Source organism: Eimeria tenella, genomic scaffold, assembly GCF_000499545.2.
Source record: "Eimeria tenella Houghton genomic scaffold, Eth_scaff43, whole genome shotgun sequence".
Classification (NCBI taxonomy): domain Eukaryota; phylum Apicomplexa; class Conoidasida; order Eucoccidiorida; family Eimeriidae; genus Eimeria; species Eimeria tenella.
The window spans coordinates 146,062-173,933 of record NW_013543362.1 but is presented as its reverse complement, the minus strand read 5'-3'; the positions used below and the strand labels follow the sequence as shown (position 1 = coordinate 173,933).

Here is a 27,872-nt window from a genome sequence, read left to right as displayed (position 1 = left end):
TGCCTTGTCTCTTTTTGGGAGATATGGCACGTGTTTGTATTCAAAGCAGCTTTCTGCTATTTGGCTGGGCCGTCTAATGCGGCTGTCTTGCAGCAAAACGGCGCTCGCATCTGACGAACCAGAACAGAAAGCATTATCCACCTAATCAAGAACACGCAGTACTTGACACCTGCCGATTCAGTCCATAACCGATTTATCTGGTGTACACATAAAACGGGGGGGAAGATCGAGGGCTTGTCCTGTTTAAAAAAAAATATCCTTTATGCATCCTGTTGAATCCGTCTTTGCAATTGGGGGAGACGATGATTCGGAGCAGGAGGAGGATTTGCTGGTGCAGGGGACCAAAAGGGTGGGCGCCCTCGCAGCCGGCGTATCCCCGGCGGTAGAAGTCTTATTGAGTACTGGAGTGGCCGCTGATGCAAATTCTGCGAGGCTTGATTCGCCTCGTGCTGCAGCTGCTGATCCCCCTCGTGCTGATGCTGCTGCTACCTCCCCTGCATCTGTGACACCCCCGTCTTCTCAGCGGCCCAGTAGTGCTCTGAGCTGTTATCCTACTGGTTTAGGCGTGGGAAACGTTGACGTGGAAACCCAGGCCAACACATGCAAAGGACAGGAACAGCGAAATGTGGCAGAGAGAAGTAGCAGCACGAGGGAATGCGCCAGCAGCAGCAGCAAGAGCGACTTCTCCCATTGCGTCTCTGGAGCAATCGATGATACTTCTACTTACAGGCCAGAAATAGATGGTCCACCTATTATCGGGTAAGGCACTTCGCCGAGTTTTATACTTTTTCGTGCCGTAGGAAATTTGGGCGTGGGGCTGTTAAACACAGATTTAAGAGGTTTAGTTGGATTTTATGTGTTCGTTTGCGCAGTATATTCGTAGTGGTGCAATCAGCGGTGCAAAGGCATCAAATTTTGTTTCATCACCAAAGGACAAAGTCTAACTGTCTGCCTCTTCACCGACTCGACCTTGCACACTGTACGGAGGTGAGCGTAGTCCTTTTATTCTTCGGCGTTCCTGCTGGACATTTTGGGCTCGATTTGCTTTCCTTTTTGCCAGAAGTCAGTGCCTGTAGTGGACACTACATTTGCAAGCGATACAAGCTGTGACTCGGCAGAACGTAGGAATCTCTGGCCGAGCGAGCCAGGTGGCTGAGAACTTTCAAGCTGCTGCTGACCGTTTCGTCTGCCGCAAATACCTTCAACGTTTATTGTAGATGATGGGCTATCCTCATGCAGTGACCATCATTCCATTTTCATTATCTAATACATCTGCTACGACTTTGTATACTGCCGAGTGAAGGTCACGTGCCTCCGATTGCTCGTGTGCAATACTTCCACTTTGCTTGGTGTTGCGCTTGCAGCGTTCGTTATGGCGCAAAAAGCAGCAGGGTGCCTCCCAGCGAGCATTTCCCTGGGACGGGGAGGATGGCGATACGACGTTGCTCCAGTGGGTTGAAAGGTTTGCTCTACCAGAGATGGCCTCGATGAGGGAGAGCCTCCAGGTGGCCTCTCAAGGGACGACCGAACGTAAGGAGGATTCCGCTAGTGTCCAGCGGCCTTGTTCACATCTCTTCTTTACGGTGCCCACGGCAAAGAACAATACTTACTTTTTCGGCGTGTCTTGTTATTCTGCGCAAAGGGAACGCTTGGTGAGGATATACTAAGCCTTAGAGGCTCTACGGAATAGCTAGTTTTCACCCAATTACGGGCAACCAGAAAAAATATGCAAGAGCTGCTATGCCGAGGGTGGGGGAAATGTCAATTGGAGACTCACATGGATGTGTCTATGTCTGCGTGCGTGGTGTGGGCGTGTCTAGTGGGATCCATCATCCATGGAAGATGCCCAGGGATTATGCGCAGTGTGTTTGGTGGCACGTGTGCCATTTTGGGGGCTTCTTCTGTTTCGCCTACTTCCTGTTACGACGGCCTTTTTTGAGCTTATGGAGGGAGCCTGTGGAAGTGTTGCGGAGCAGACGAGCTCCTTGGGATTGCCTGCTCAGTTGCTTGTTCAACTGTACGACCAGCTGAACACCGTCAATTTCCATCTCATGAGATACACCGAGATCACTTTCAACCTTGAGGCTGGCCTGCCACCCTTTATCATGGCAGTCAATCCACGTAGGACTATCGAGCCCAACCCATGTTCTCTCCGCAATTGCATACCGGCAGGTAGGAGACCTGCAAAACGAAAAATGCAGATGAATACATAGTTTATTTTCTTTGTCTGCATTGCGCTGACAACGCAGAGCAGCTCCTCATGCTTGTCAAAGCTTTGCTGCTGGAGACGAAGGTCATGTTCCACTCATGTGATGCTTCGCGGGCATCCACAGCTGTCCTCTCATTTATTTCGCTCCTCCCGGGTATGGCGCTACTTCCACATAGACTACTGTATCAACTCCCTCTGTGGTACCTCAAGGGAGGCTGTATAATTCGATAGAGGCAGGCGGGCGTCACTGAATCTAGTGTAGAGGAGCCTCAAACATAGTTGTCGACGTTGTTGCACTCCATGGAAGGCCCAAGAAAGACGCAAACAGTAGATTCGTGTATTAACGCGGCCTTTTCGATGGCAATAGCTTGTTGCCGGATTCGCGGCTTTTGCACGGCCATACGAGGTGCATCAAGTTTTGGGGACTATTTCTGCAGGTGGATTGGCTTGTGGTTTCTCTAGTGACGGCTTTGGAGAGCATGATTACCGTTGGAAACGTCACGGGCTCCCATTCAAGGTGTTTGAGTATCGCTCGGCTTTTTTTCCTATTCTTCCTCTCGATCTCGTAGACGACCTGCTGCTGCAGAAGAGGGCATTTCTTATATCTTCGACCAACCCTACTCTGGCAGCGCACCCAGTTGTCAAGCCAGACATCGTAGGCAAGTCTATGCATCTCTGTAGCGTTCTTATTAGTGGCATCACAGTGCTTGGCTTCAGTAGAACTGATTCAGTATAGAAACTTGAGTTTCGATGCTCTTTTCAGTGGACGTAGATGCTCTAACGGTCGAGGTGCAGAACGCGACCCTGGTGCCACTGCTGCGGTTAACGGATTGGGAGCAGAAGTTCGCGAATCGGATGAGCGTGGAGACTTCATTTTCTTGTGAGGCGTTAGGAAGCAATAGCCCCACTTATGGAAATAGCTGCAGCATCTCGAAGCATGCAACAGATCTGTTACAGCAAACATTCTCTTCCCTCGCTAGCCACGCAGCGGCACATGGAATCCCTTTCTTGAGGTCCAAGGATGAAAGTGAGCGGCTTGTAGACAGTCTGTTACCCTGAGCGTTTCTCCTCGGCATAGCTATTTGCTGGAAAGCTAATGTTTGATGATTGTGCGTGGTATTGCAGCTACGGTTTCGCCATCAAAAGTGGTGCCTTCGAACCTTCACGCTTCGAGTTATCCTAAGGTAGACTATTCGTTTGCAGGGCAGCAGCAAAGACGAAGAACTGCCTCTGCCGTCTCACCGAGGAACAGCCGCCACTGCAGTAGCCGCAGTAGCAGCAGCTTGAGCCGGACGGAGCGGATCAATTACGCGGGCATCGAAGGCCGATGGGAGGCTGAAACTGTCAAGAAAGATGATGGCACCAGCACATCAGGAACTCTATGCAGTACACCTGGAGAGGCACGTAGTGGAGCGCGTGGACGCGATGCTTTTGTTAGGGGCAGCTCGAGCGGCTTGGATGCTGATTTAGAAGAGCCGCGGCAGCACCACAACACATCGTTTAACGGCATTCCGTGCACCTACCCTGTATGCGGCGGTGGAGGAGGGTGGTTGAGTGGTCGCCTTAGGTGGGGTTGGGAGCGCCAGGCTGATCGACAGACTCCCAGTAGTGCTGCCGCATCCGGTGGAAAAAAATCACGCAAAACGGTTGCTAGTGAGGAATGCCATAAGGAGGCTGAGTCTCCAGCTACTTCTAGTAAGGCAGGGGATCTGCCGTCGGACAGGCCCGTAGTACAGAGGCTTTGTTCAGACATTAGCCGCTTCCAGGCAGAGAGCAGGAGCAGCAGCGATGCCATGGGTTTCCCTTCCGTGTTTGATCCAAACTGGGAAGCACATGCAGACCTCATACGTGCAGCGTTCACACAACATCTAGAGCAGCTATGCAGGTAAGCGGTGGTTTGATATAACATGAAGGGCACAAGGGCTGCGGGGTTGCAGAACTACTGCGCCTTCATGTTGTCTTACAGTCACTGCGGTGTTTTGAAGCGATGCTTGCCATGTTTCCGAGCAGCCTTTGTTGGTATTAATTGCTACACAGGAGAGCAGCGATTGCTGCTGGCCCTGAACGCTCGAGGCAGCAGCTCCTGCGACAAATCTCCTTTCCGTCAGCAGAAAACGGTGATCTCAGTGAGTTCGGCGTCGAGTGGGTCAAAGCGTGGGCAGACACGCATAACTTTCAGGTGGGCGCTTATCGTTTTACATAGGTACAGCGTAAGTTGTAGCTAGATTACTGGCGTTGGCAGGTCAGTTTGCAGATGTCCCTTCGTTGTAGCAAGGGAGCCCAGGTTATGCTGGTTTCAGGCTTGGCTTCTAGAGCACCAGCTGCCGAACAAAGGGGCGCCTTACGCAAAACACGAGATTCTGCAGCCTCCGCCCACTTGCGGCTACGCGAGGTATCTTTACAGCAATGGAGATTGCTACGAGGGCCAATTCTCGTCATGTCAGAGGCATGGAGATGGTGTTTACTCTTCTGCTGACGGCATGAGGTAAATTTTAAAGCGAGGGGATTGCTACAGGTGTTGTACAACTTTCTGTGCCATTCTGGTGGTGGTTTGTGTTGCGTACGCTTTGATGCTGGGCAACAGATACGATGGTTCGTGGGTACGCGACGAACGACATGGACACGGGGTTCTTGCCCATGAGTCTGTGGGCTACTTATATGTAGGCCAGTGGCAGCACAATAAGAAGTGCGGGGAGGGACATCTGTATTCACGCAGTGAGCGGTACTGGGGCCAGTTTCTCGACAATAAATACCATGGGCGGGTGAGTACTCTGCATGCTTTGTACAGCTTCCGTTATTAGTCCTATTATTTCGCACTCAAAAGGTATGCCTCTGTTGTTTTTATCACATGGCCATTGATTGCTGTGATTATTCACAATGCCGCTACTCGCAAGAGAGCTTTTGTACGTATGGATCCAGAACACATCAGCATCACGACTCCCGCAGATGTTTGTGGAGATGCACATCCGGTATTTAGGGTAGATACGTACGGCGAGACGGACTGGAGTACGAAGGGGAGTTTGTGAGCGGCCGTTTTGAAGGTCTGGGGAAGCTAACAATAATGCGGAACGAGGGAAGGCAAACTCTTGCAGAAAACAAGGAGGGCGTTGTGGTCAGAGGCGGTTTCGAGAGTGGCAAAGTGACAGGTGTCGTCACTGCGGTTTACTCTGATGGAAGAACTTACACAGGAGAGCTTTCTGTAGGTTGCCCTCCACGCACGAGGCCACAGGGCCTCAGACTTGATTGGTTTAACTTTTTCCGTTCATCGCGAATACAATACTGCCGTGTCTTACGTTGGCAAATCACAAGCTTGTTGCGACGTATCTAATTTTTGCCGCACCAGTGCTGTCCGAGGTACTTATTCCCAGTTTCTCGGTGCACCCTTGCCTTCGTCTCAGCCTGAAACACTTCAGCCGGATGGATGTGGCAGCATGCTGTATAGGGATTCCTGTCTGTACGACGGACAGTGGCGCAATGGCTTGCGTCATGGAGCCGCAGTGCTTACAATCCCTGTAGGAGTTCTACGGGGTGTGGGCTCGAGTACATGCGTGAATGAAGCCGGCGCCGTCACCGTAGATGGCCAGTGGAGAGACGGCTCACCAGACGGCGATGCGGAGTGGAGTGTCACTTTTCCCAACGGAGACAAGTACTTGGGAAACCTGAAATTTCCCATCACATGCGATGATCGGGCGGGAGGCAGCGTGGAAGATAAAGATTTTGAGCAAATGGCGATCGCAGAGATTGTCCCTCATGGTTGGGGACTGAGCAAGCGAAAAGACACTGGAGAGGTGTATGAAGGGCATTGGATAGACGGCATGCGACATGGAAGTGGAGTAAGTCAAGCGCAAATTTGAGACGCGTTTACTTGGGGAATCTGCGTCAAGCTTTGGGTAATGATAGGTGTCGTATGCATATTATGCATATTGTGACGTCTCAGCTCGCTACAGTGGAGCGAGCTGCTTCAAATTGTAGAATCGTTAGGCGTTTGTGTAGGCAATGGTGTGAGTACTCAACCTACTTCGAAGATTGCAGATAGAGACTAAAGCGAACATAATTGATGACTTCCACCTTCATCTTTTTTGACTGTTTTTTTCGTCTGTTCGTTCAGGATTGCATTACGCGAAGTGGCGAAAGACACTCGGGCGACTGGAGATTCGGCCATTTGCACGGGAAAGGCCGACACTACGACTCCACTTCGGGCTGCACATTCGAAGGCACTTTTCACTTCGGGAAGTTTCTGGGAGAAGGCAGTCCAGGCCTAGCAAGGGAGGAGCAGCATATTGAGCCACCTGAGGGGATTCCGAAGCTTTTTTTTGAAGCTTTTATCACATTCCCACTAATTAAATGCCCTTTATTTCAGCAAACCAATACGGTGCGTACCAATCCGTGCACTGTTTCCTCTCCTAAAGGCCTTATGAAATAAGGCAACTGGCATGGTGGACTGCAACAACGGCATCATGAATCAACATTCTCCGAAGCCGCGTAACCCAAGTACTTTACCTGATAAAGACGGGCCATTTTCTTCATGCATAAAGCGCTTTGTAAAGCATGACCGAGTGCGCAGAATAGTCATGAACTGCCCACTTTGGCGGTCTTTGCTGTGTTCGTTTAAAACAGCAGTGCAAGCAGACAGACCGCAAATATGAGTTCGTACTACGTAACATGGGCATCCGTAGCATTTGTGCCAGCTTTCTTAACAAGCACTGTCTGGCGGAGAAGCTACATGTGATAGCCGTAGTTGAGCAACTGTGTGGATCTACAATTTCTGCCGCTCGTTTCAATCCTCGAAAGGTTGCGGATGACAGCAAAAGCACGCAGTATGTGTTCTGGCGACTCTTCAGCGTGCACACTTCACTCTGAAACACTTCAAGAGGCATTACTCAGCGCTACCCTTCTCAGGTTTCTGAGCTAGTTGCTCTGAAGCGGTGAGCAACTCAATATTCCTCGAATGCTGACACATCTTCTTCGGTCACTTTACGTGGAATTCGAGTTGCAGGATCTGGTCCACTCCTCTGACGGTTTTCCCACCATGTGTGAAACGTATGAATATCAAGGTAGTAGTACATAAGGTTAGCCAAAATATCGAGCTCTTCGCATCTGAAGTCATCGCACGCAAATACAGCTCTTCAGTTCAAGAAATGAGCCAGTACTCTACACGCAATGCAGTGCAAAGAAAGCGTAACTTGACTGCTTACCTGAGGTTTGTGGGCAGTCGAAGAGTTGTGCGCATGTGAGCCAAAAAGTGTCGATATCGCCGCTGCGGAAGTTGCAAGCACATCACGCACCGGAGAATTTTAGAACGTCCGCGAAACAGCGGTGCTTGTTGTTGCATGAGTTGCTGGATTGATTGCCCATAACGCACGCGCATTTCTGTCCGGTTGGACGTTTCCTTAACGTTCTCCGCTAGCTGCTCGACAAAACTTCCACCAATGGTAACCCTCTCTTGAAGCTTTCTGCTAACCGCAGCTTGCGCTGTTGACTGCCTACGGACCGCAAGTGCATGCGAACAACCAAAGCAACTTTCTTTTAGGGACATGCAGTCGACCATGCGTCGGGCTGAAACTGACAACTTTCTGGCCACCTATATTGCTGTTACCTCTTGAACATTTGACTGATGTCTGGTTCGTCCTGTTTTTCTTTTGGATCCTTCTTTTCTTTTAGCCTGTGACATAGAACAGGTGCCCTTTGTTGACTGAATTTCGATGCATGTGAGCGATGGCGTCATTAAACGATTGGAAAGCGACGGCAAATACATACTTTCCTAGCATCAACATGACCACTTTCAGCTTCGATATGGCCCTTTTCAACTTCTCGAGCGGAAATGCGTAGGACTGGGCAACTTCAAAAAGCTTCTTCGAGTTCCCTAAACATTGCAGTCACAGCTAATCGTCAAGCTTCAATAAGCTACGTCAACATCGGCAAGGCCACTAAGCAGTAATTAACGTTCAGCTCAACCAGACTTGTTGGATACGGATGTCGGCGTACGTTAAAATGCAACAATAAGACACTTTTCTGCTCAGTGATTTGAAGTCTCGAAGCTCTGAGCTGTTGGGTAATTCGGACCTGAAAGGATGAGCTGACAAGTATTCGATACAGCCACCTCAGATTTCGACAATAAGTGCCGCAGGTAACGGTCCATTATGCAACCACAGGGCGGGCTTCCTTTGCTGTCTTCCCCTGCAGCGATGCAAAGCACACATGCTTGTCATGAAGCTACGAAATGCATCCTGGCATCCCGAACTCCAATTGCCGAGTACGCATGTTTCCGCAAGTGCCGATCTCACTTGGATGACACAGTAGAAACATGATATCACTATCTTGGTCGAGGAGCTGCTCTCTGGGAATTCTGAAGGGGTAGTGTTCAATGTACTCCATTACCTGCTTATCGGACCTGCTCGCAGGGTCGGAATAAGGCAGACTACCAACTCATATGCCTTCATATTTTTTTTGGCTCTATCAAGCCGTTACAACCTGAATGCCAAGTGACTTAGCCCACTGCTAGGTTACAGACGGGGATATTAAGTGGAGAACACGCTGCCGGGCGAGAACGTAATCATAGGAACACCTCACGTTCCGGAAAGGTCTAACAACCAGGTAAGGAACGAATGCGAAGTCACATCACCCCCTGATTTTGTATAGGCAATTTCGAAGACGTCGTAGGAAACAGCTCTGAAACCTGCGTAGCAATCATTGATGCATGTGGAACGTAGTTGATCAAGTTCGGTAGACGCTCCGTAGCCAGTTCAATTTCCATTCAATTTCTCTATCTCCACTGATCCCGAGGTCAAGCGGACTTCTTGGCATCAGCTAAAGGGTTGAGTACATACTTTGTTTTTCAAGGTAATCAAGGAGGAGAAAGAGGGAAACTAGCCTTGAAACAAGCTGCTTCTCCACCGCAAAATTGATATAAACGACGAACATATCGCTAACTAAGTCCGGTATAGCCGGGCTAATCATGTCGCTAGCAGATTTCGACTGCATAGAGGCTGCACAACATGGCACCAAGGAGGCAAGCAGTTTTGTATGAAGTCTACACAAGCAAAACAGGACCCCTCTATTAGTGGCCAGCCTTAAAGTAACTAACGGCATGCTTCCGTCGTACAAGGCTAAAAGCCTTATTTGGCTCTCAAGGTCACGAACTAGGCTTTACGTTACTGATACGCAAAGTAATTCTGTGCAAAAGCGCGTACGAAATATGGGGTGATCTGCCGGATCAAGTTGGATCACGCCGTTATCCCTAGGCACTTCCTTCTTCGTATGTATATCACCAGCATCTTGCTTCTCAGCTCCTATGCCTTCACGCCCGCTTGGCTTAGACGAGACAGGACCACCAGAAAGGGGCAGTCCTGTGCCTGCAGCCGCAGGTAGTTCACATTTGAAAGGACCAGACAAAGTCTACACGGCGCGGGCAAGAACTGCCTGACGCTGTCAGTGGCAGTAAGGCATTCTTTCCCGTGGTCGTTCGTTTGGTGACAATGAGGCGATGCTGTTTACTTTCATTCGGACTTCCACACATGACGGCGCTTGGCTGCTTGTTTAGTGAGACTAAAGCCTGCTCGTCTTCCAGATTGGGCAAAACACATTTGACTTCCAAAAAGAAACGATTAAATGGCCGAATCGTCTCAAAAATCCCGTAAAAATACGGATCCGGTAGGCACCAACAAACTCTGTAGATATGACATTACAAAATTCATGGCAGTCATAAGAGCATGATATAACAACAGAACGCATACTGCATTGCTCTGTCCTTGGATCGCATGCGACACGTTGAGACCATACAAGCCTCTGGAGAGTAGAGATATAGCATACCTTGAAAATTCGTTGTCGGGCCTATAGCGGCGCAGCGAAGGCTTCAGAGTAAGTCTGGCAAAGAATTTGATCACAAGCAGCCATGTTCAATAAGAACGAACTCGTTTGCCTGCGCAAAGTTCCAAATACTGCTACACCTGGGGAATACCTTGTAAAGGCGTTGCGAATCACGGCCTCGTACATAGCGATACAGCGGCGATATCGGCCTTGGTTTGCCAACAAGACGGCAAGCAGTTGACCTGAAATGCGCAGACAGCATCGCTCACAACCTCGTGCACATAAGTGAGCAGATCAGGGTCGCCCTAAAAGCAGCTTCACAGCGATCTTTCACAACTACCTGTCGTCAGTGTCTCCAGGTGGTGCTTCCCTAAGGTCTTGACCTGCCACTGAGATAAGCATAACAAGCAGAACAAGCAGGTCGACATTCGGAAATGTTAAGCAAAAGTGTTCAAGCTTTCTAGTGGCCCTAAGTGTCACGACAGACTCAGCAGCCGAAGGGATCACAACAGAACTGAAACACAAATACCTGAAGTGTTTGGGACGCAATGTCAACTCCTCTTTGCAAGATTGTGCCTCCAGCATCCTTCTTCGTGGCTTTAATGAGTAACAGTAGCGACATCGAGAACTCTCGAGCCGCCGTCAGAGTCATTACGTGCCTTGTTCCCTTAATAAACATGCACACAACAATGAAAACCTACTGAGCGGAAAATGAAGACCAAAGCAAAAGGACGCCAACCAAGTATTAACACTCGTACACAAGCACCGCTATGCTGGAAGACATACAAAGTGGAAATCATAGGCATCCAATGCCCATTGAAGCATCATACAGGAGCTGTTTGCCATCGAAGCCCTCTGTTCCTCCGTCATCAACTCCTGAAACAAAACGATAGCGCTCTAATGGATTTACAAATGTTTTTTGAAAGGTTGAAAAAATGTGTGTAAACAGAAACATATCAGTTGGGTAGTGCTGGTTACAGTGCATACTAAACGGACTCTCCGTATGTAGCTGCGGCGGTCAAATGCAAGAACGAGCTTGCTGTGAGCCAGCATCCTGAGAAGCCCGGCCATTTTGGGAGTTATTGGAGCCGGTGGTATTCCAGCTGGGATCTGCACAAAATATCCACCGGCAAAGAGTCACTACTGACTCTGAAGTGCTCATATGCTTGTGCTACCACACGCCTGAACAGCACTGAAACGCAATAATATCTGAAGTTCCTTACTTTGGATGTTTCGTCTGTTGCGGTAACGGCAAGAAGCTGCTTGAGAGTTGTAAGCTGCGTACACAGACAAAAACAATATATTTGACGAAAAATGTGGTATTGAGGAAAGCACATGGCAAAGCAGTTAGCTTTTTGCGCCCGCAGGCACCTTGGGTACTACATGGGTTGATGTTCCGCGCGTACGTCCTGGGGTTCTATTGAGACGGAAAGAGCAGCGCTTAGATATAACGCAGCTTGCAAACCCGATATGCACTCTCGCCAATCGTGTCCAAGATAAGACAGCCTAAAAGAGCCACAGAGGCAGTTCAAAATTAGACCAGGAGCCTTCAGCATTTTGCAACGAGGACGATGCAGACATTGAGAATGCTTGGCGCTCCAGTGATGTTGAACACAAGCGAAGTTAGCTGAATAAAGAAAGCGGCACGCACCAAGCTCGTACTACTATCACGTCCAAAGCTGCTGGATGATGACCACCCCAATGGTATTCGAGAACGCGTTGAATTCTGTGCGCAGTAAGTGCAAGTTGGGCCTTAGGGGGAGGCTCCGCTGAACCGTGAGTCGCCGCCAAAAGAAGCAATAGACGGGCCGGGACCTGAAAGGGAAAGCGAGCTATTTCAGCATTCTTCCTCCGCATGCGAGAATGTGTGAAACAAGAAACAGTGAAGTTACCGTAAAATGTGCTTTTGCTGCTATTTAGTTCCAATGTGGCTGTACTCTTGCAAAAGGTTGAGTGCACAATGAGAGGCTGAACAGATTAAATCGCTGCGCGCCTCAGGATAATTCTTACGGATGCTGCATGTGCTTCGGGATACTGCAGGATACATCGCTGCGCCAGCAAGTGGCCAACGTCCCAAGCCTCGTATCTGCATGCACGTGCAAATCGAGAAACGCATACGTATCCCCCCAGTCCATCACCTTTCATATAGTCAGCAGTAAAATATATGCCCGAGACCCCAAAACGTACCTCAAAGCAACGCCTATTAGCTCAACTGTAGCATCCTCCACATCCCAGGAATCCTGGTGTCAGTGCAGTGCAGGCGAACTTCATCATACTACTGTTTAACTGGGCATGAAATTTTCGATGTTATGAAGTAATTAATGTGAAGTAGTTAGTCTGAAGGTACAGGGATTCAAAAGTGTGGCTCTTGATAGACAGAAAACGTGCCTGCGCAATTAACAGAGGGTGCCCCTGCGTGGTGCTGTACATCGAGGCAATGGTTGATGCGCTCAGACCCTTTCTCGTATCCTTGCGCGTATGCCAAAGTGGGCTGCTGCACTGAAGTACAACATGACCGATCAGCCTTGAGACAACATTCTGAGCTGGGGAAGGGCTTTGAATAATAGTTGAGCCAGACGGGTTTGCTAGTGGCAGCAAGGATGGGTCTCGGACCACAGAGATCAGTGGCAGAGAACTGGGGACTATGACAGAACGCGCAAGCTTGGGCACCCAGCTCTGCAGAGATCAGATAATCAATGCGCAGTAACTTCACAGGGCGATGCATTGTAAATTCTTCCGCAAAGACAGAGTTCTCAACGGCTTTTCATGCAATGTTGCCGGCCATAAAGACGTCTTGGCTCACCCGGATATGGGACGGCATGAGTGGAAATGCCTTGCCTAGCATTTTGCCTACTGTTGCCGCGCAAGGGAAGAAATTAATACCGCAGTGTTGCTATAGTAGCACAAAACAAAGACAGTAAAAACAGTATGACTTTAAACTCTCTCTGTAGTTTTCGAATGGCACACTCGTCATAATTTCGTGACAAACGTCTAGGCAAACTCAGTATACCTGAAGGACCAGGTAGAGTGCCGACCAACAAACTGATCCTTGTTTGCATTAAAACTGCTTGGCAAGTTTAATGTACCTGAAGTGATATGTAGAGTGCTGGCAGGTATACTCTGTGCTTCCACACCATGGAAGCTTCGAGATCGAATAGTTTTGAGCATCTGTTATGCAGGAGCCACAGCAGGTTGAAAGATAGGCTAGGCGCCATAAGGCACAATACCCTAAGCACCTCAACGCTTGACTTCAAGATGCAGGTCAAAAACATGGATGGGGCTGGAAAGAGCCTGAATCTTTCGAGCCTTGCGGTATACCTGTGGCATAAAAAGCTCCTCCAAAATTCCTCGGACTCCGTGCAGGATCCAATGGTCACGTTAAACAAGTTCAGAGCGACAATATCTGTCCTAAGAAACAGATTCAGTCCGGCATGCACATTACGTTCTTATGCAAGCATGCGTCTTTTCAAACCATGTCCTACAGCTACTGAGCCATAAGAAAGCTATGTCGCATCGCAAGCGACAACGTAGCCGCTTCACGTACCAAGAAAAGACGCGAAATCTATGTCTTGTCAAGTCTAGCAAATAGGGAGAGTCGTCAAGTAAACGTGAAGCGACAAAAAGTGGAAGTTCCAGGAATTTCTCTCTTAGCAGTGATTCTTTGCTGTACATTACGCGTCCTTCTGCAGCTCGACAGAAATAATCAATTTGGGAGAAGCTTGATGTGACACCCTGCTAATTTTTCATGGTGAGTCACTACGTGGGCAGCTATATTCTTGCGAGCTAGCCCAGTAGTAAAGCCTCTGTTTACCTTGTTCCTTGACTAGGTCTTCATAGTGTACGGAATCATCACTGGTAGCTAGACTCTCTGTGTCGTCAGCATTGGCTGCCTGAAGCACAACAGTACCGGAACAGAAGTGGCAAGAAGCTAAGGGAAAGCTAGCAAATCACGTTTATGGCGCCCGTTCTGCCGCAATACAGTTCTTTCTGCCATAGAGAAACTCTGTTCAAACCGTTACGTGGCACACAGTTGGAGAGACTCACCTCCATAATATCTTGCTCGTGCCCTCGAACCCGCAACAGGGAGCCTACCTCCTCTGCACGTACCATGAACAACAGAAGCCCCATACGAGTTGTCACCACCACCCGCCAGATAATTTGTTGACATTCAAACACTGAAAAGCTACATTACAAAGATCTCTGGAAGGGCAGCTCGCTTACCCACAGCTTTCGCCATGCCCCTTGGCTCCAGTTCAAGATTCGTGCAAAACACTAATCGGCGGATGACTCCCTTAAGCAGCTGTTTTAGCGTGCGAGCTGGGATGGCGTGTCCATATGCCGAGCACACGCATAGCCAAGCACAAATTTGCATTTTCATTTTTATTCGTAGTCATAGAGACCAAAATGTCGCATCTGTGTTTCTTAAATTACATTTAGGCTTTCTGGATAAGTGGGCTTACCGACAATTTCCACCAAAAGCATGTGTTGAAGCCATGGGCTTCGTGTCCGTTTACACATGACGCCTGAGAGAGACGCGTTGGCGGAAAAGTAGTCATCCTCATGGAGGCATATCAACAACAAAAAGAGCCACAACTTGTGAGATAGAGTGGACTGCTGGCCTCCACCAGGAGAAAACAGTTCCTTTCTCCGGAAGCTTTCTCTCTACAGATTTACCTAGTAGCCGCATGTTGATGCCTCGCCTATGAAGGAAGTTCGTCACGGATATTGAATCGTGTGGGCTATAGGGGTCCATTCGCTCAAGTTCAGCAATGGCACTAAAGGAACGAGCAACACAATTAACCCTAATGTCCAGCATGCACTGATGTAGGACCTATACTTTGTATGGCTCTTTCTAACGACGGATAAAACGTGAGAGCTGCATTGTGAGGTAGTTAAGTTCACAACTTACTCATCAAGAACAACGGACTTCACGATGGTTCCAAGACGCTGTGCCTTTCTCCCGGGGAGCGAATTTCCGCAGATAACGGGCTCAACGTTCTCTCTATACGAACGGCTGTATGAGCGAGTGATGAAGTGGACGCTGCAAACAGAAAACGCTCACGGAACTCTTTGAAAGAAGCTAGGTACGGCATTCTCCTTTTAACGTGTCATTATGCCTGTTAACTTGCAAATCTCGGAATGCTTCTGCTCTGAGGACTCAAGTCACTTACAGCTCGTCCACGGGGGAGTACAGACGGCTGAATGGAGACCTTACAATTGCATCTTGGTAAGTCTGGTCGGGCTGCGTTGGCTGCATATCAAGAGCGCAAAATGGAATCACACACGCCCTTTCAGTGCAATATACTTCCGGGCTATCCAAAGTGGCCCAAGCCACTGACACGGAGCAGTGGGTTCGTAGATCCTCTGGTTAACATCGGGTTTCCCTGAATGCTTCCCGTGTGAGCTGACCTTTGCTGTCATCTGCGGAGGGACTTGTTGACTGTTTTTCAGCGCCATCTCCATATCGGCGGAATACTCAAAAGGGACAGTTCGAAGGCGTTGGGAGACGGAGGGACGGGGGCCGCTGACATCCTTCCCAGAGAACAACGGTAGCGCATAACATGTCTGTGCTCAATAAATCACATCAGCGCCGCATGATTGAGATGCGAATGCAGTAGCAGAAACAAGGGAGATGGGAAAGAACACTACCTGGAAAAAACAGGCGGGACGTACTCGATAAAGCATCATCGTGTCAGTGCCTCTGTTCTTCACTGATAGCAGGATTGTCACATCACGAGCGTAGCGCTCGGATGACACTGGCTTCAGCAGGTTGCAAATATTCAGTTTAGTCTCTATAAAGGAAACTTCCTGTGAAAAATCAGTGAGAAAATCTCCGCATCATTCCGCTGTGAGCCAAGCTATGAACACAAATGTAATTGGCAGAGCGGCAGCAAATTGCGAGCTGGTAGCTACTCACGTGGCGAACACGAGCAGAAAGAGGTTGGGGCCATGCGACCACCTCTGGTATGGACTCCGGCAACGGCAACACTACAACACGGAAGCCCTTGTAGTCTACAGCTGTATGGAAAATCGCAACTGTAAAAAGATAACCGTCACACTGCAGCATTTTCCAATGAAGAAAACAGCTAGCCAGAACTACACTATGAGCTTTAAAATGTCAGCGGAATAGCGCGATCCAGGAAAATGCTTCACAAAGGCAGCTGACTGGACTCACCAGTCATAAGAACAGTATTTAGGCTTGTTAGACTGCGTCTCTGCGTACTCTTCGTTTTTCCAGTCTATAAAAGATTCAGCGCACCACGAACGTTAGCGTCGCTGCTTGCGGGAACACGCTACTCCGTAGTCATGTACGTAGCATTGAGAAGTTCTCTGGGAACTCTACTAATATCTGTGGTGCCTTAGGAAACCCCGAGAAACTCATTTGCCCGGCATAGAGGCGAACAACGTACTGTGCCCTGGGCTGCGCGCTTCTTCAACGCCACGATCGCGTCGTTTATCATGCGCTGGGTCTGGATCTCTACTCCGTAAAGCCTTAAACCAGCAATAAGGGAAAGGCAACAGAGTGCCACGCGGTTAGCACTGGTTTCTAATGGGCGCTGAACGCAGTTATGAAGTTACTGAATCATTAATGCGTCAGTGCGGCCCACAAGAAAGCACAGGCAGATTACTCGGTTGTCCACACAGTGCTAGTGGCAAGGTGAGGGACGGTTCCCGAGTAGTTGCAAAACAAGAACTAACTTGCTCGCCTCTTCCACATCAACGTTTTCGTCTCCAAGGACAAGTATGGCCAAGAGGATGCCTGAGCGAGACTGACCAATGGCCTGTCGGCTCACAAACAGCTGTAGATATCAATGCGCACACCCGACGCATAGGGACGAATTCAGCACTCTAGTTCTGCAGGGAATGTGGAGAAGCTTCAAGAAAAGAGACTCACGTGGGTCACCCTACTAAGGAACGAGATACGTATAAAGAGCATAAATAATAGGCGAACAAGCAAGCTAACCTGATCACGCTTGAAAAGTGCGAATATCTGGAGTGGATGCTCCGAAGGGAGTCTGCGGAAATAGCATCGGTGTCTCCAGGTGTCCATGCTGCTGCGAATCTCCCTGAGATGAGTGTGCTTCACGGGAGGTAGAACTGGTTTCTTATCGGGCCCGTCCTTTTGTGAGCTATGGTCTCCTCTATCTGTATCCGCCTGTTCGAATTTTTTCAAGTCAGTGCTCTCCTGGGTGCTGTCAAAGGGCAGAGCTCCCTGCAACAAGCCAGGCAGAGGGGAATACAGGGCACATAGACAAAAAGATAATATGGAGTTAATGCAATTCGTAAGACATTCTCCCCTTCAGAAGTAACATTTTTTCCGAATTCTCTACATTGGAACCTAGAAATCTGTTTTTGGGGTCTACAGTATTGAGACCAGAACGGCTTACAATTAGAACGCTGTCTGCAGTCGGCTCGAAAATCGCCTCCTCAAGAATCTGCACGGCAAACTGAGCCGCATAAAAGGAGTACGTTGACGCACAAGAAACTGCCTGGCAGGTGCTCAGGACGCATTTATGTAGACTGGTGTTCGACGCCTGCACCAACGAAATCGCCCACATACAATAGGGAAGAATTATAAAGGCAAGAAGCTTCGCAACTGGAAGGAAACAGGAAATTTCTGTTTTTGTGAGGGCCAAGAACCTCTACCCACAGACACAGAAGAGAGAAGCACAGAACCTGTTCTTACCAGGCAGAGGCCAGACTTGGATGGTGTTGTGCTGTCAAGGAAAGCCGCTCTGTCCAACAGATAGTCGAATGTGTTGGACAAGCATCGGTCCCATCCCAAGAACCCTGCAGAGGTAGTAAGGACCACAGAACGGCAGGTCGATGGAGCTGCAGGTGCGTCCGGTCAGTGGACGCTGGCCTTTTCATACATCCTAACGATAGAATAAGCATGCTCAGGAACTCACCGTGTGTACTCGTTCGCTCATGTATGGAAGCGTCCATGGCCTTCATAACCGTGTCAGGGCTAAAGAACGGGATAGGAGTAGTTGCAAGGATGCGGTAAGGATGACTATCCAAAAAAAACGATGCAAAACGATTAGCAGAGCAGTCCCCTGACAACAAAGGCAGAATACCAGTCCTCAATGCATACCAGAAGTGCCGCAGGACAGAAACTGGAGTGTCGACACGAACAAAACATCTCGGACTCCCGCAAGGGGTTTGGTTATGGTACTTCTACAGGAAGAGGGCCATTGACGTGCTTTCAACGTGCCTGCCTTTAGCCGGGTTATCATGGGGACAACAATGATCCCGTCTCTTTCCATCTGAACGAGGAGCTCGTCTATGCGGGCGGTAAGGCCTTTAAGGTCGAATTCCGGTTTTCTCGAAACTGGCTGCAGACCACACATGTTTTAAAAACAGCAGAATATTTTAGTTTCGTGGCAACAGAAAGAAGGGCGCGAGAACCAGCTTTGGCCGTTGCGCTCCTGCCGAAGATTCTGGAAGACTCTTGCAAGCAGCAGGCAGAGCGCAGCAAGAAAACGCGGACTTACGACAGATATGGCACCAACTCTGTGCTCAAAGAGGGTCTTTCGTGTTTGCCTCAGGATTGTGAGAGTGGCTCTGGCATCCTCGCCAGCTTTGGTGGGGAAGTTGGGAAAGTTTCTGAGAGCGGCCCCAACACAAACATGGAGACAGTCGTAGGTATTTTAATACCCACAGTGACCATGGGCCAGTACTCGACTGAGACAGTGTTCTTCAGTGTCGAGCTCGAATTCTTGATTTAGTACAAGCAGGCCCTAGCAACAAGCTTGCATACCTTCCTAGTTTGTGTTCGTCCAGTCCCAAGCGCAATTCTTGACTCCAGTAAAAGCTGAAGCTCTTGGCTTTGACGCTTGTGTGTCCGAGACGCACATTCATCAGGAAGCTGCCTATATCACGTGTAAGCCGCAGGCGTCAATTTCCCTGTAGCCTACATAGTGGCTGCTTGTTCGCGCTAGGCAAAAATGCTATCCTGCAGTGAGCCTAGGGGCGTCTTAACGCGTGGATTCTAGGGAGACTGCTGCAGTTGCGGCCCCTGAAAATTCCTGGTTCTTCCTTTAAAATACGAGAAGGCTCACCCGCTTCGGTCACAGAATTCGTTCCTAAATACAGGGTATAGCTGTTTGTGCTGAGCAGAGAGGAAAGACTTCTGCAGCGCCGCCCAAGGGAGATCCTTGCACTGGCAACACATCTGCGAAGGTTTGACAGACTTTCCTGATGGGATAAAAATGACAGCAAACATTGCCAGAATAGGAAACGTACAGAATAGGAAACGTACAGGTATGCGGAAGTTAAGCGCCGAGTCAGGGGTCTAAATCACGAGAGGCTGAAGCATAGTCACTTTATCTCTAGAGACATAGCCACTTTATCTTTCCTTTTGATAGAACATCCGTGAAATTCTAATACCAGCATCACATATAGCTCCAAGCTTGGCGAAGCCATGGGAAACGTGGAAGAAAAGGGCAGTTGAAAGATGCTGTTGACCGTCAAATGAACCTGAAAGGAAGCAAATTTGGCGGCTTCATAGGGACAGACATATAATAAAGGCCCTGGAAGAAACGTCACAAAACCTACAGTGACCGACACAGAGGCGAAGAAAAATGTTCATAGCGGGGAGAATGCATGTGAGTTGTCGCCGTAGCTTGGATTTTAGGGGAAACAACTTCAGCGCATTGCATGTGCCCACCGAGGTGTCGTCTATCTTCTTCCGGAACACCCTGTAGCATATTCTCCTAGCGTCTCCGCAAACATGTGAGAGATCTTCTCCTTTATACATGAAGGCGATAGAGACCTGCAGCAAGATATGTAGCGGGGGGCAGCCACTGGTAGCAATCAGCCTCATTTTCTCAAGTCTAAAGAGGACGCCTGAGGAAGGAAAGATCCTGATTCAGTCAAGCTTACCTTGTTCTTATTTTCTATGAGGGCGATCGCCTCATGATTGAGCTCCATGTACGCCATTCGCACCTCCAAGATGATCTCCTTCACCGGAGGAACCTCCTCTAGAGAGGCTCCGTAAGTTAGCATTGTTGATTTGGGCTGCAGTGCGCATCTGCTGGTGGTGCTACTGCAACGATTTCCTGCTGGAAGGCCTACTGCTGTGATGCAACGGGTGACACTCCTTCGCACCACCTCGAGCTGCCCTAAAGATAATTAAAAAATCTGGGGGGCAGCACTTAATGATAAACAATGAGAGACAAACGCATGCGTGAATGAAGCAGCTCCGCAACTACAGCGTCACACCGCACTTGGTGGTGCCTCTGCAGTAATCACTTTAGGCTGGCCCGAAGGACCCATGCGACGCAAACGCTGTTTACAACAGCCAATTACAACGCCTTAGAATGTTCTGCTTGAGAAAAAGAGTATGCGAGGCATGGACCCATCCGGGGTCTCTGGTCCCCCTGCCCTGCTCAATGGGCACGGCGGTCGTGAGACCCGCTATGCACAAAGAGGTGAAAATTAGTCGAGTACACCTTTTAAGTGGGTGTATACTTGCATTACATAACATAATAGCCAAGAGCTCTTGAATTTGAGAGAGAAAAACCAAAGGTTCTTCTCGACAATTTTGCCGGTCTGGGGCCTCAACGGCGGCCTGGTCCACGCTCGTGTTTAGCCAGCCTTCCAGACGGCGAAAGCGTCTGCACACAAAGGGGAATACTTGGAAGCGGATTAGACAGCGGCAATGCAATTGCAAATTCTTGTGGACTTGTGACGTATAGGTGTACATATTTCGGCCCCTCTGAAGTGCCCTTTCAACAAAGGCACACCAAAAGCCCCACGACGGCGGCAGCCACAGCAACAACGGCAGCACAGCAGATTGAGCAGCCCTTTCTGTTGTCTCTAAAAAAAAACGGCTTATCGAACATGCTTAGGACTTAATGATATACTTCATTAGGCACTAGCACTAAGACAGAGGCGGCGGGCAACAACGGCTCCAGCTCCGGCGTACACATACAAAACACCTGCAGCAGCCAGGTCGCGCCTCCTGCTGCCGCAGGGGCGGTGCAGTAGCAGCAGCAACAGTCCTTTGCGCTTCCTGCCTCAAATTATACTTGATCTTGTTTGTTTCCCACTATTTTCAGTATTTACATAGGGTTTAGAGGGCGTCTTCCCCCCATAGCCCTCTCCACGCCTCCTATTGACGCTGCAGCAGCGCAACATACCAACTGCGTGACTGCACTAGTGAGGCGTCTGCAAAGTATGCGGGGGCCACCAGACAAATGCAGTGAGACAACTACCCTATTTCTGGCTGCTTTACAGTGCTGCTGTTTCTACCAGAGGCGCTGGGCGCCGCAGCAAGGGGCCCCACCCTCTGCTGCCACCGCAGCGAGGAGAATCCTGGTGGGTCTTGGGGGCCCCTTACGGTATAACCGAATGATGCATACGCATTGTCATGTACTGTAGTCCCTTATTACTTCTTCGGCCTTGGTCTGTGTGCATTTCTTCATCGGAACTACGCGCAGCTGCGCCGTGCCCCTTTTACTGAAGCCGTCATGGCACGCAAGACTCTCCAGGGTCCCCATTAGAGCACTGCTCCACTTCCCAAGCTCACGGCGGGGCCACAGTCCATCCGTTTCTTCAACAGGGCTTCGTCTTTTTGAAGATGGGAGGTGTAAGCAGCACAGTCCACTTCGAGAGGCCTGCTCTTGAACCTAACCGTTCTACAGGACCTCTGGCGCCTCCGGAGAAGAGAGAGGAGGGGCCTAGCTCAGTTTCTGCTTCTTTAGCTAGTGGGAAAAAGCCATCCATGAGTCTGTGGCTAGCACAGGACGGCGACAGAACTCTCGACGCCGTCATTCATGCGCTCAGGCAGTGGGGATCTACCAGCGCTCACTTGGCACCTATAGAATCTTCGTGCCTTGAGAGCCTCTCAGGTTGTCTACTGCAGCAACACCAGATGCTTCTTGCGTGGAAAATGAGCCGTATAGGGGCCCCAGGAAGGTGTGGCTGCTGTGAGACCCTCCTGCCTTTAGGGTTCCCCCCCAAAGGGGTTACGGGCACTTCGAACATCACCGATAAGGGGCTAAGGAGACCCTGCAGTAGCAGCAGCACCACCAGCATTCGCAGCGACAGCCCTGCGGAAAACGTCAATTTAACCGGCGGAGGGAAAAGTGGTGGGGAGCGAGGACAGGCTTCAGAAGGGTGGAGGCGTACCATCGGAGCAAATATCCCTCACCCCGACGCATCCAGTTGCTACTTGATAATTCACGCATATACTGCAGAGCAGCAGCAGCAAGAGGTAAGTAGTACTCTTGAGGGGCCAACAGAGAGACGACGGAGCCTGAGCCCTCCGCGGGCCAGGGGAACTACGAGAAATCCTTCTTTACCGGGGGACCCTCAATGCAACTTCGACGGCGGAAATTACAACGGCAGGGTTGCTGCAGAGCTGATGAGTGGGGATGTGGCGAGTCTTTTATCTCAAGCGGAATCACTCATCGCGCTAGACACCCGCCGCCACAGCGTCTGGCATGCCGTGCACTGCTGCGCTTGCTGCTCCCCCATTCAGCAGCAGCGGCGGCAGGTCACGCGTGATGATGCACGCAGAAGAAGCGGGAGCAGCGCACAGTGCTACGAAGCTCATATTTCCGACTCAAGAAAAGGGGAACAGCTGCAGCCGGAAGAGCAGCAGCCACAGCGGCAGCAGCAGCACCTGTGGGCTGTGTATTTGTGGGAAGGAGTGGAGGCTCCCCGCTATATATTGGTAAGCTGAGGGTCTTATGAAAACTTTTCACTGCGTCTTCGCCTCAATTGTAACTAGGCAATGCGGGAGCATGTTTGTCGCGCTTTGTGGCTGTGCTGTTGTTGCATTCACTTCTGTTGGTGCTACTGCCACTGCTGCAGGACCACGCTCGACTGCGCACCCTTCGTCTAGTAGACGCTTTCGAGAGCTGTGAGCAGCGGGGTTTACCTATTTTGCCGGAAGTATTGCTCCCGTGGGCGTCGTTTGCTGTTCTGCGGCCTGACCGAGAGGGGCCGCGCTGTTGGCCTGTCGTTAGAGCCTGCCCTGTGGGAGACGTCGCGGCGTCCCAGGCAGAGCAGGAGCCCGTGTTTCTGGATGCTGGGGCTTTGTTGGAGCGCAACGTGCTGCTGCTGAGGCTGCTGCTCAGACCACCAAGGCTGGCTTACAGAACCCCACCGTCTGTCTTACCCTCGCCAGCGGAGCCGGCAGCTGCATCGGAGTTGGCAGCAGAAACTGGGGATCGTGCGGATAAAATACAAAATTTTTCTGCGTCCACAGTGGGCGACGAGCGAGCAACGCAGCAACACCAGCAACAGCAACGGGACCGTCCCTCACAGACTGTTCCTGTCGTACCCCCCTTGGCCCTCCCTAGTAAGGGCCTTCCCCAGTTGCAGCATCAGGAGGCAGGCAACAAACGTGACGGCGAAGGACGTCCTCTCTGTATTGACAGCGGTGCCCTGAGGCGGGTCGCGCCAGGCAGCAGTGGGCTTCAGCTGCACGCTACGGATTGTGCAGGCAGCGATGATAGCTCGTTCCCATCTTCTTTCTGTGGTTCCCCTATCGCTTCTGGCGAAACATCTCCTTCAGAGTCTCCACCGGCAGAACGGGCGGGACAAGACATGCAGAGGGGATCGCAACGCAATACAGATGGTGGGCCTCTTCGACAAAGAAACTTCCGCCTGCAGAGTGTCCCCAAGCTAGTAATTCCAAGGCTTGGAGGAGGTGAGCCTACAGTTTCCCCAGCAGTGGGCGCACCATCTGGGGAAGTTGGGGGCTCTTTGAGTCCTCCATCCAGGGCTGTGGGAGGCTCTTCGTCCTCATTCTTACAACGTACAGAGGGTGTGGCATCGAAGACATTTTCGCTTGCGTTTGGGACATCTTCTGCTGCCTCTCGGGAGACAGCTACTGCTTCACCTTCCCTGAAGCAGCAGCAGCAGCAGGTGCTTCCAGCAGGCGCCCGATTGTCAGGTGTTTCTGTAGGGTCAGTCAGTGGCCTGCATCACTCTGGACTCCTCAGCTCCCCCGCTGCCTCTTTTGCTGGGCTGCAGCGGTTGGGGAGCGACGGCAGTAGCGCGGGGTCTTCCAGGGAAGCATTTGGCTCTAGAAGGAGGCGCATTGATGATGTAAGCAACAGCATTAGCGCCTATGCGAGCACCTTAAGGATTAATAACGTTACAAGAAACAATAACATGCGGAGCTGTAGCTAGTGGGCAGACAGACCAGGACTTCTGTTGGCTCTCTTTCACCGTGTTAAGTACCACTACAGCAGTAGAGGCAACGTGCTTCCCGCGTCGTTGCTTTCTTATGTCTCCCCTCAGGATGGCATGGGCCTGTACAGCAGAACTCGTCAGCAGCAGCTAGTTAACTTCAGGCGCGTAATTAGCGATGTGTATGAAGGGCGCTTATTCGTGTCTGGAGCTGCTGCTGCTTGCGACTTACAGGTAAGTAGGAGTCAGCCAGTTGCAGCGAAACCCGCCGCAGCACAGCTTCAGTCACCAACCTACCCAAGCTAACGGCAATGCAAGGCGCTTCTGCACCTGTGTACCAGCGAATGGTAGTAGCAGCATTACAGGTTTGGGTTCCTTGTACTGTCTGTTCAGTGTCTGAAGCAAGCGGGCATAACTCACGTGGTGAACACGATAGGCGACATCTGTCCCAATGTCTTTGCGCCCCTGTTGATCTACAAAACGTATTACCTCAAGGATACGCGGCAGCAGGACATCATGTGCGTTTTTTACGACTGCATCAGATTTATTTACGAGGCGATAGGCGAGAATACCAAGGGCGTAGCTTCGCCCTTGTCTCCACGAGAAAGCATACGCGCTAATAGTGACGCTTCTGGTGCTGCTTCACTTGCCGCTGTTAGCGGTGTTTGTAATCCCGACGCCAGCAAAAGAAGCAAGAAGCAAAACAGCGATGAAAGCCGAAGCAGTTTCAGCCACAACAGCAACGGGAGCAAGAAGCCCCACAAGGTGTTGATACACTGCAAAGAAGGCGTTTCGAGGTCTGCCACTCTTGCTATCGCATTTCTGATGTGGAAACTTCGTCTTCCCTTTGCTGAAGCCTTTGAGCGGGTAGGAGCCTTGTTAGCAGCACCAGCATCCATGTAGACGGCACAGATAGAGGTTGTAGTAAGTTAGCTGACTGCACTGCAGCCAAGATCTCGTTTGCTTAGCCAAAGACTGCTCGCTGCATAGGACGCCGCATCAAGCCACATTGGTGTGCCGTCCGCCTTTGTGTCTCTTTGCGTTGTTCTGTGTTCTTGTTAGTTGCGGAGCCGTCGGGCCATTTGCAGCCCGAACACAGGCTTCACCTTCCAGCTGCTGCTGCTGCAAAAACGTTTAGGTCTCAAGCCACACCGTGCTGCGTTCTCCTGTCGCAATCAAGCGCAATCACGGGACGGACAGGAGGCGCCGAAAACTCCCCCCACACTGAGGAGCATACCCTCAGAGGGTCCATCTTCTCCAGGACCAGTATCCGACAGGCAGTGGACCGCTGGCAAGGGCTTAAAAAGGGCTGGATCTCCGTTAGAAAGCCGTGCATCACCAAGGCCTTCTGTGGGCTCAGAAGAGCTTCCACCAGGGGCTCCAGTTTCGCCTGGCCCCCTTTCACCACATTCTGCACAAGAGCGTTGTTCTCATTCGCCTATGGGAGAAGGTTTGTCCTCAGACGCCTCGCATCTGGAAGTAGAGGATGCTGTAGTCACACTAAGAGGCCTGGGTCCCCATTCCCCACGGGTGTGTGGACCACCCAGACCTGGAGGATACAGCAGCGAAAATGAGGCAGGAAGTGAGGTGGGCCCACAAAGAGAGAGCCCTTCATCCTCAGTAGAAGCAGCACTAACGGCGAGAGGGAGGATCTCCTCCGCTGAGGAGGATTGCGTTCTCCTGCTGCATCTTGTGGTGCACTCCGCGCACTCTCCAGATTTCTTGCTTTGGTCGGAAATGACGGAGTGGAGACCAGGGGTGGTTCCTGCAATGTCAGAGAGAGGGGCGTATATGCTTAGAGGTAACGGTCAGGGATGGGTATGGATGGATGCGAGCAAATGTCTCCGCACAGCAGCGCAGGTGGAAGCAGCAGCAAGCAACTATCAAGAAAACGTGGCACTTGTTGAAGGCCGAAGTGAGAAGTAGATACAGTAGTTTTGCCGTTGCGTCTCCACGTCAGGTCTTTTTTCTGTATTTTGTCTTGCACTAGCTACTGTGTTGGAGGTCGCGCCGCGGCCGCTACTGTATCCACTTTACAGCTTAGTTTTAAGCTTTTGTTGTCATAGGGACGACCAGATTCGTTCTTTCAGTTAAGCCCTCTGTGAAATCTCGTACTACTTGGCTGGCTTGATTCACGCTTTTGGTGAAACTGCTCATAGGCATCCGCCTTCACTTCATTGCTGCTGGCTCGGAGCCTGCAGACTTCTGGCTGGCCTTCGGTGTAGGAGCAGAGACCCCACATCCTCATCTGGGGGTCCCCAATGCCCTTTCCGGCGTGAGTCAGATTCACATTTCCTGGTCGTCGTTGTAGTTTGGCTCTTGCCGTATCTTTGCACCGTTTAGCTCATGTTGCAGGTATTTGGATTCTCCATTGCAGTGCCCCTTCGGTGCGTATTTTTGTGGGATGCTTTTACACAGTTGGAGCCAATGGTCCCGGAAAAGTCTGAAGAGCCCTTCCGTTGGCGAGATTATTGCGCATTCGACCTTCCGGGGGACTGGGCAGAAGGGGACTTTCCTGCAGGAAGCGCTGATGGAGATGCCATGGAGGCGGTGGTTTCTCAAGACTTATTCTCAGTCCCGGGAGAGATCGTGTTGGAGGGGACTCCAGAGGAACCTTGTCAAGCAGGCGAAGAAGCGCACATCCGTTACCACAGCAACAGCAGTTGTAGCAGTACCTCGTCATGCGTGCCCTCCGTGCGACGCTCGTTTAAGGCATTTGGCCATGCCGCAAACAGGGCTTCAGCAGGAGCACCGCGGGGGGAAGTAACAACAGTCGCAGGGACGCACGCCAAAGGAACAGCTAAGCTCTTCTGTCTACCAGACTTAAAAGAACCGCTGGATTTATTCGATTCAGAGGATCTATTTTCAGATAAAGTATACTTGCTGGTGGCGGACAGCAACGACAACACCGGCAGGCTACTGCGTGCTGCGTCTCCTGTACCAGCAACTGCTGCAGCCGGAGCAGTGACGGCGTGGCTTTGGGTAGGATCTGAGGCGGCACTAGACTCGCAGAATGATTATGAAGCTGTCAAGGCCCAAGTTATGGATGCTTTCCATCTCCAACCCGGACAGTTACAGCTTTCAGTGGAGGTCAGTGCGCTCGCCTCGCTGCTGCTGTTGCTGTTCGTGCCTAGAGACTGATGCAGTGCAGAGGTTAAGCCCAGCATAGCTTCTCATTGCTCCACTGTATAGATTTGAGGGCTAGCTGCTGTTGATGATGCTGCTATCGCTGCTGAGCTGCCACTAAGTCGAGTCAAGCTGCTTCTGCTAGCGTTGCTTTTGCTGTCGCAGCAAGAGGGAGAGGAGTCAGAGACTTTCTGGAGTTACTTCGCCAACGGCTGACGGTCTGCCCATTTCAGGAGGACTCCCGTCTCCAGCGGCATTTGGGTGGCGCTGTGGACACAGTAGTGTGCATGTTGCCGTGATGCGAGAGCGGGGACGGCACAAAGGGGACAAAACAGCCTAGCCTCTGTACATACAAACAAAAGCACTGCCAGGCTTACGGTACTCATGTTGCGGTGGTTTCAACCGCAGTTGCAGGAAAAGCCGTGCTGCATGTAGCGAAACGACCATTCAGCACTGTAGTTGGCCCTTCTGTAGCTCGAAGGAAAGCCTCCACAGAGGAATGGGACAGAATTTGTGATGAAGGCGCCGCTTACTATATGTGCCGTTCGGCTGCTCTTGAGAGAAATCGTCTGTGGCAAGAACG

The 27,872-nt window shown here is 50.7% G+C and overlaps 4 protein-coding genes across 4 annotated transcripts; 2 read left to right on the top strand and 2 right to left on the bottom strand.

The window, feature by feature from the left end:
* Nucleotides 1-262: 262 nt before the first annotated feature.
* ETH_00010570 (MORN repeat-containing protein, putative) lies at nucleotides 263-6,471 on the top strand (the record flags this gene model as incomplete). The annotated part of the gene is made up of 13 exons (XM_013376987.1): nucleotides 263-759; nucleotides 873-987; nucleotides 1,365-1,652; nucleotides 1,821-2,121; nucleotides 2,250-2,363; nucleotides 2,973-3,236; nucleotides 3,335-4,094; nucleotides 4,247-4,388; nucleotides 4,510-4,694; nucleotides 4,794-4,971; nucleotides 5,187-5,408; nucleotides 5,608-5,999; nucleotides 6,318-6,471. The coding sequence occupies 13 exons, from the start codon at nucleotides 263-265 to the stop codon at nucleotides 6,469-6,471; spliced, it is 3,612 nt and encodes a 1,203-aa protein (XP_013232441.1).
* Nucleotides 6,472-7,143: 672 nt separating this feature from the next.
* ETH_00010565 (uncharacterized protein) lies at nucleotides 7,144-11,872 on the bottom strand (the record flags this gene model as incomplete). The annotated part of the gene is made up of 20 exons (XM_013376986.1): nucleotides 7,144-7,306; nucleotides 7,405-7,466; nucleotides 7,572-7,692; nucleotides 7,806-7,871; nucleotides 7,967-8,072; nucleotides 8,273-8,386; nucleotides 8,494-8,600; nucleotides 8,780-8,885; nucleotides 9,037-9,195; nucleotides 9,400-9,561; nucleotides 9,704-9,876; nucleotides 10,019-10,072; nucleotides 10,167-10,257; nucleotides 10,356-10,404; nucleotides 10,545-10,682; nucleotides 10,802-10,891; nucleotides 11,012-11,125; nucleotides 11,239-11,292; nucleotides 11,422-11,521; nucleotides 11,667-11,872. The coding sequence occupies 20 exons, from the start codon at nucleotides 11,870-11,872 to the stop codon at nucleotides 7,144-7,146; spliced, it is 2,235 nt and encodes a 744-aa protein (XP_013232440.1).
* A 3,048-nt stretch (nucleotides 11,873-14,920) lies between these two features.
* On the bottom strand, nucleotides 14,921-20,023 carry ETH_00010560 (uncharacterized protein; the record flags this gene model as incomplete). The annotated part of the gene is made up of 19 exons (XM_013376985.1): nucleotides 14,921-15,056; nucleotides 15,187-15,266; nucleotides 15,425-15,580; nucleotides 15,689-15,823; nucleotides 15,933-16,033; nucleotides 16,191-16,254; nucleotides 16,426-16,507; nucleotides 16,715-16,815; nucleotides 16,980-17,228; nucleotides 17,404-17,550; nucleotides 17,703-17,806; nucleotides 17,926-18,072; nucleotides 18,216-18,351; nucleotides 18,511-18,622; nucleotides 18,777-18,888; nucleotides 19,078-19,213; nucleotides 19,406-19,495; nucleotides 19,686-19,790; nucleotides 19,901-20,023. The coding sequence occupies 19 exons, from the start codon at nucleotides 20,021-20,023 to the stop codon at nucleotides 14,921-14,923; spliced, it is 2,316 nt and encodes a 771-aa protein (XP_013232439.1).
* Nucleotides 20,024-21,599: 1,576 nt separating this feature from the next.
* On the top strand, nucleotides 21,600-27,304 carry ETH_00010555 (uncharacterized protein; the record flags this gene model as incomplete). Its single annotated transcript, XM_013376984.1, has 7 exons — nucleotides 21,600-22,697; nucleotides 22,838-24,079; nucleotides 24,275-24,397; nucleotides 24,557-25,030; nucleotides 25,226-26,078; nucleotides 26,323-26,438; nucleotides 26,582-27,304. 7 exons carry the CDS (start codon nucleotides 21,600-21,602, stop codon nucleotides 27,302-27,304), a joined length of 4,629 nt encoding a protein of 1,542 aa, XP_013232438.1.
* Nucleotides 27,305-27,872: the final 568 nt, after the last annotated feature.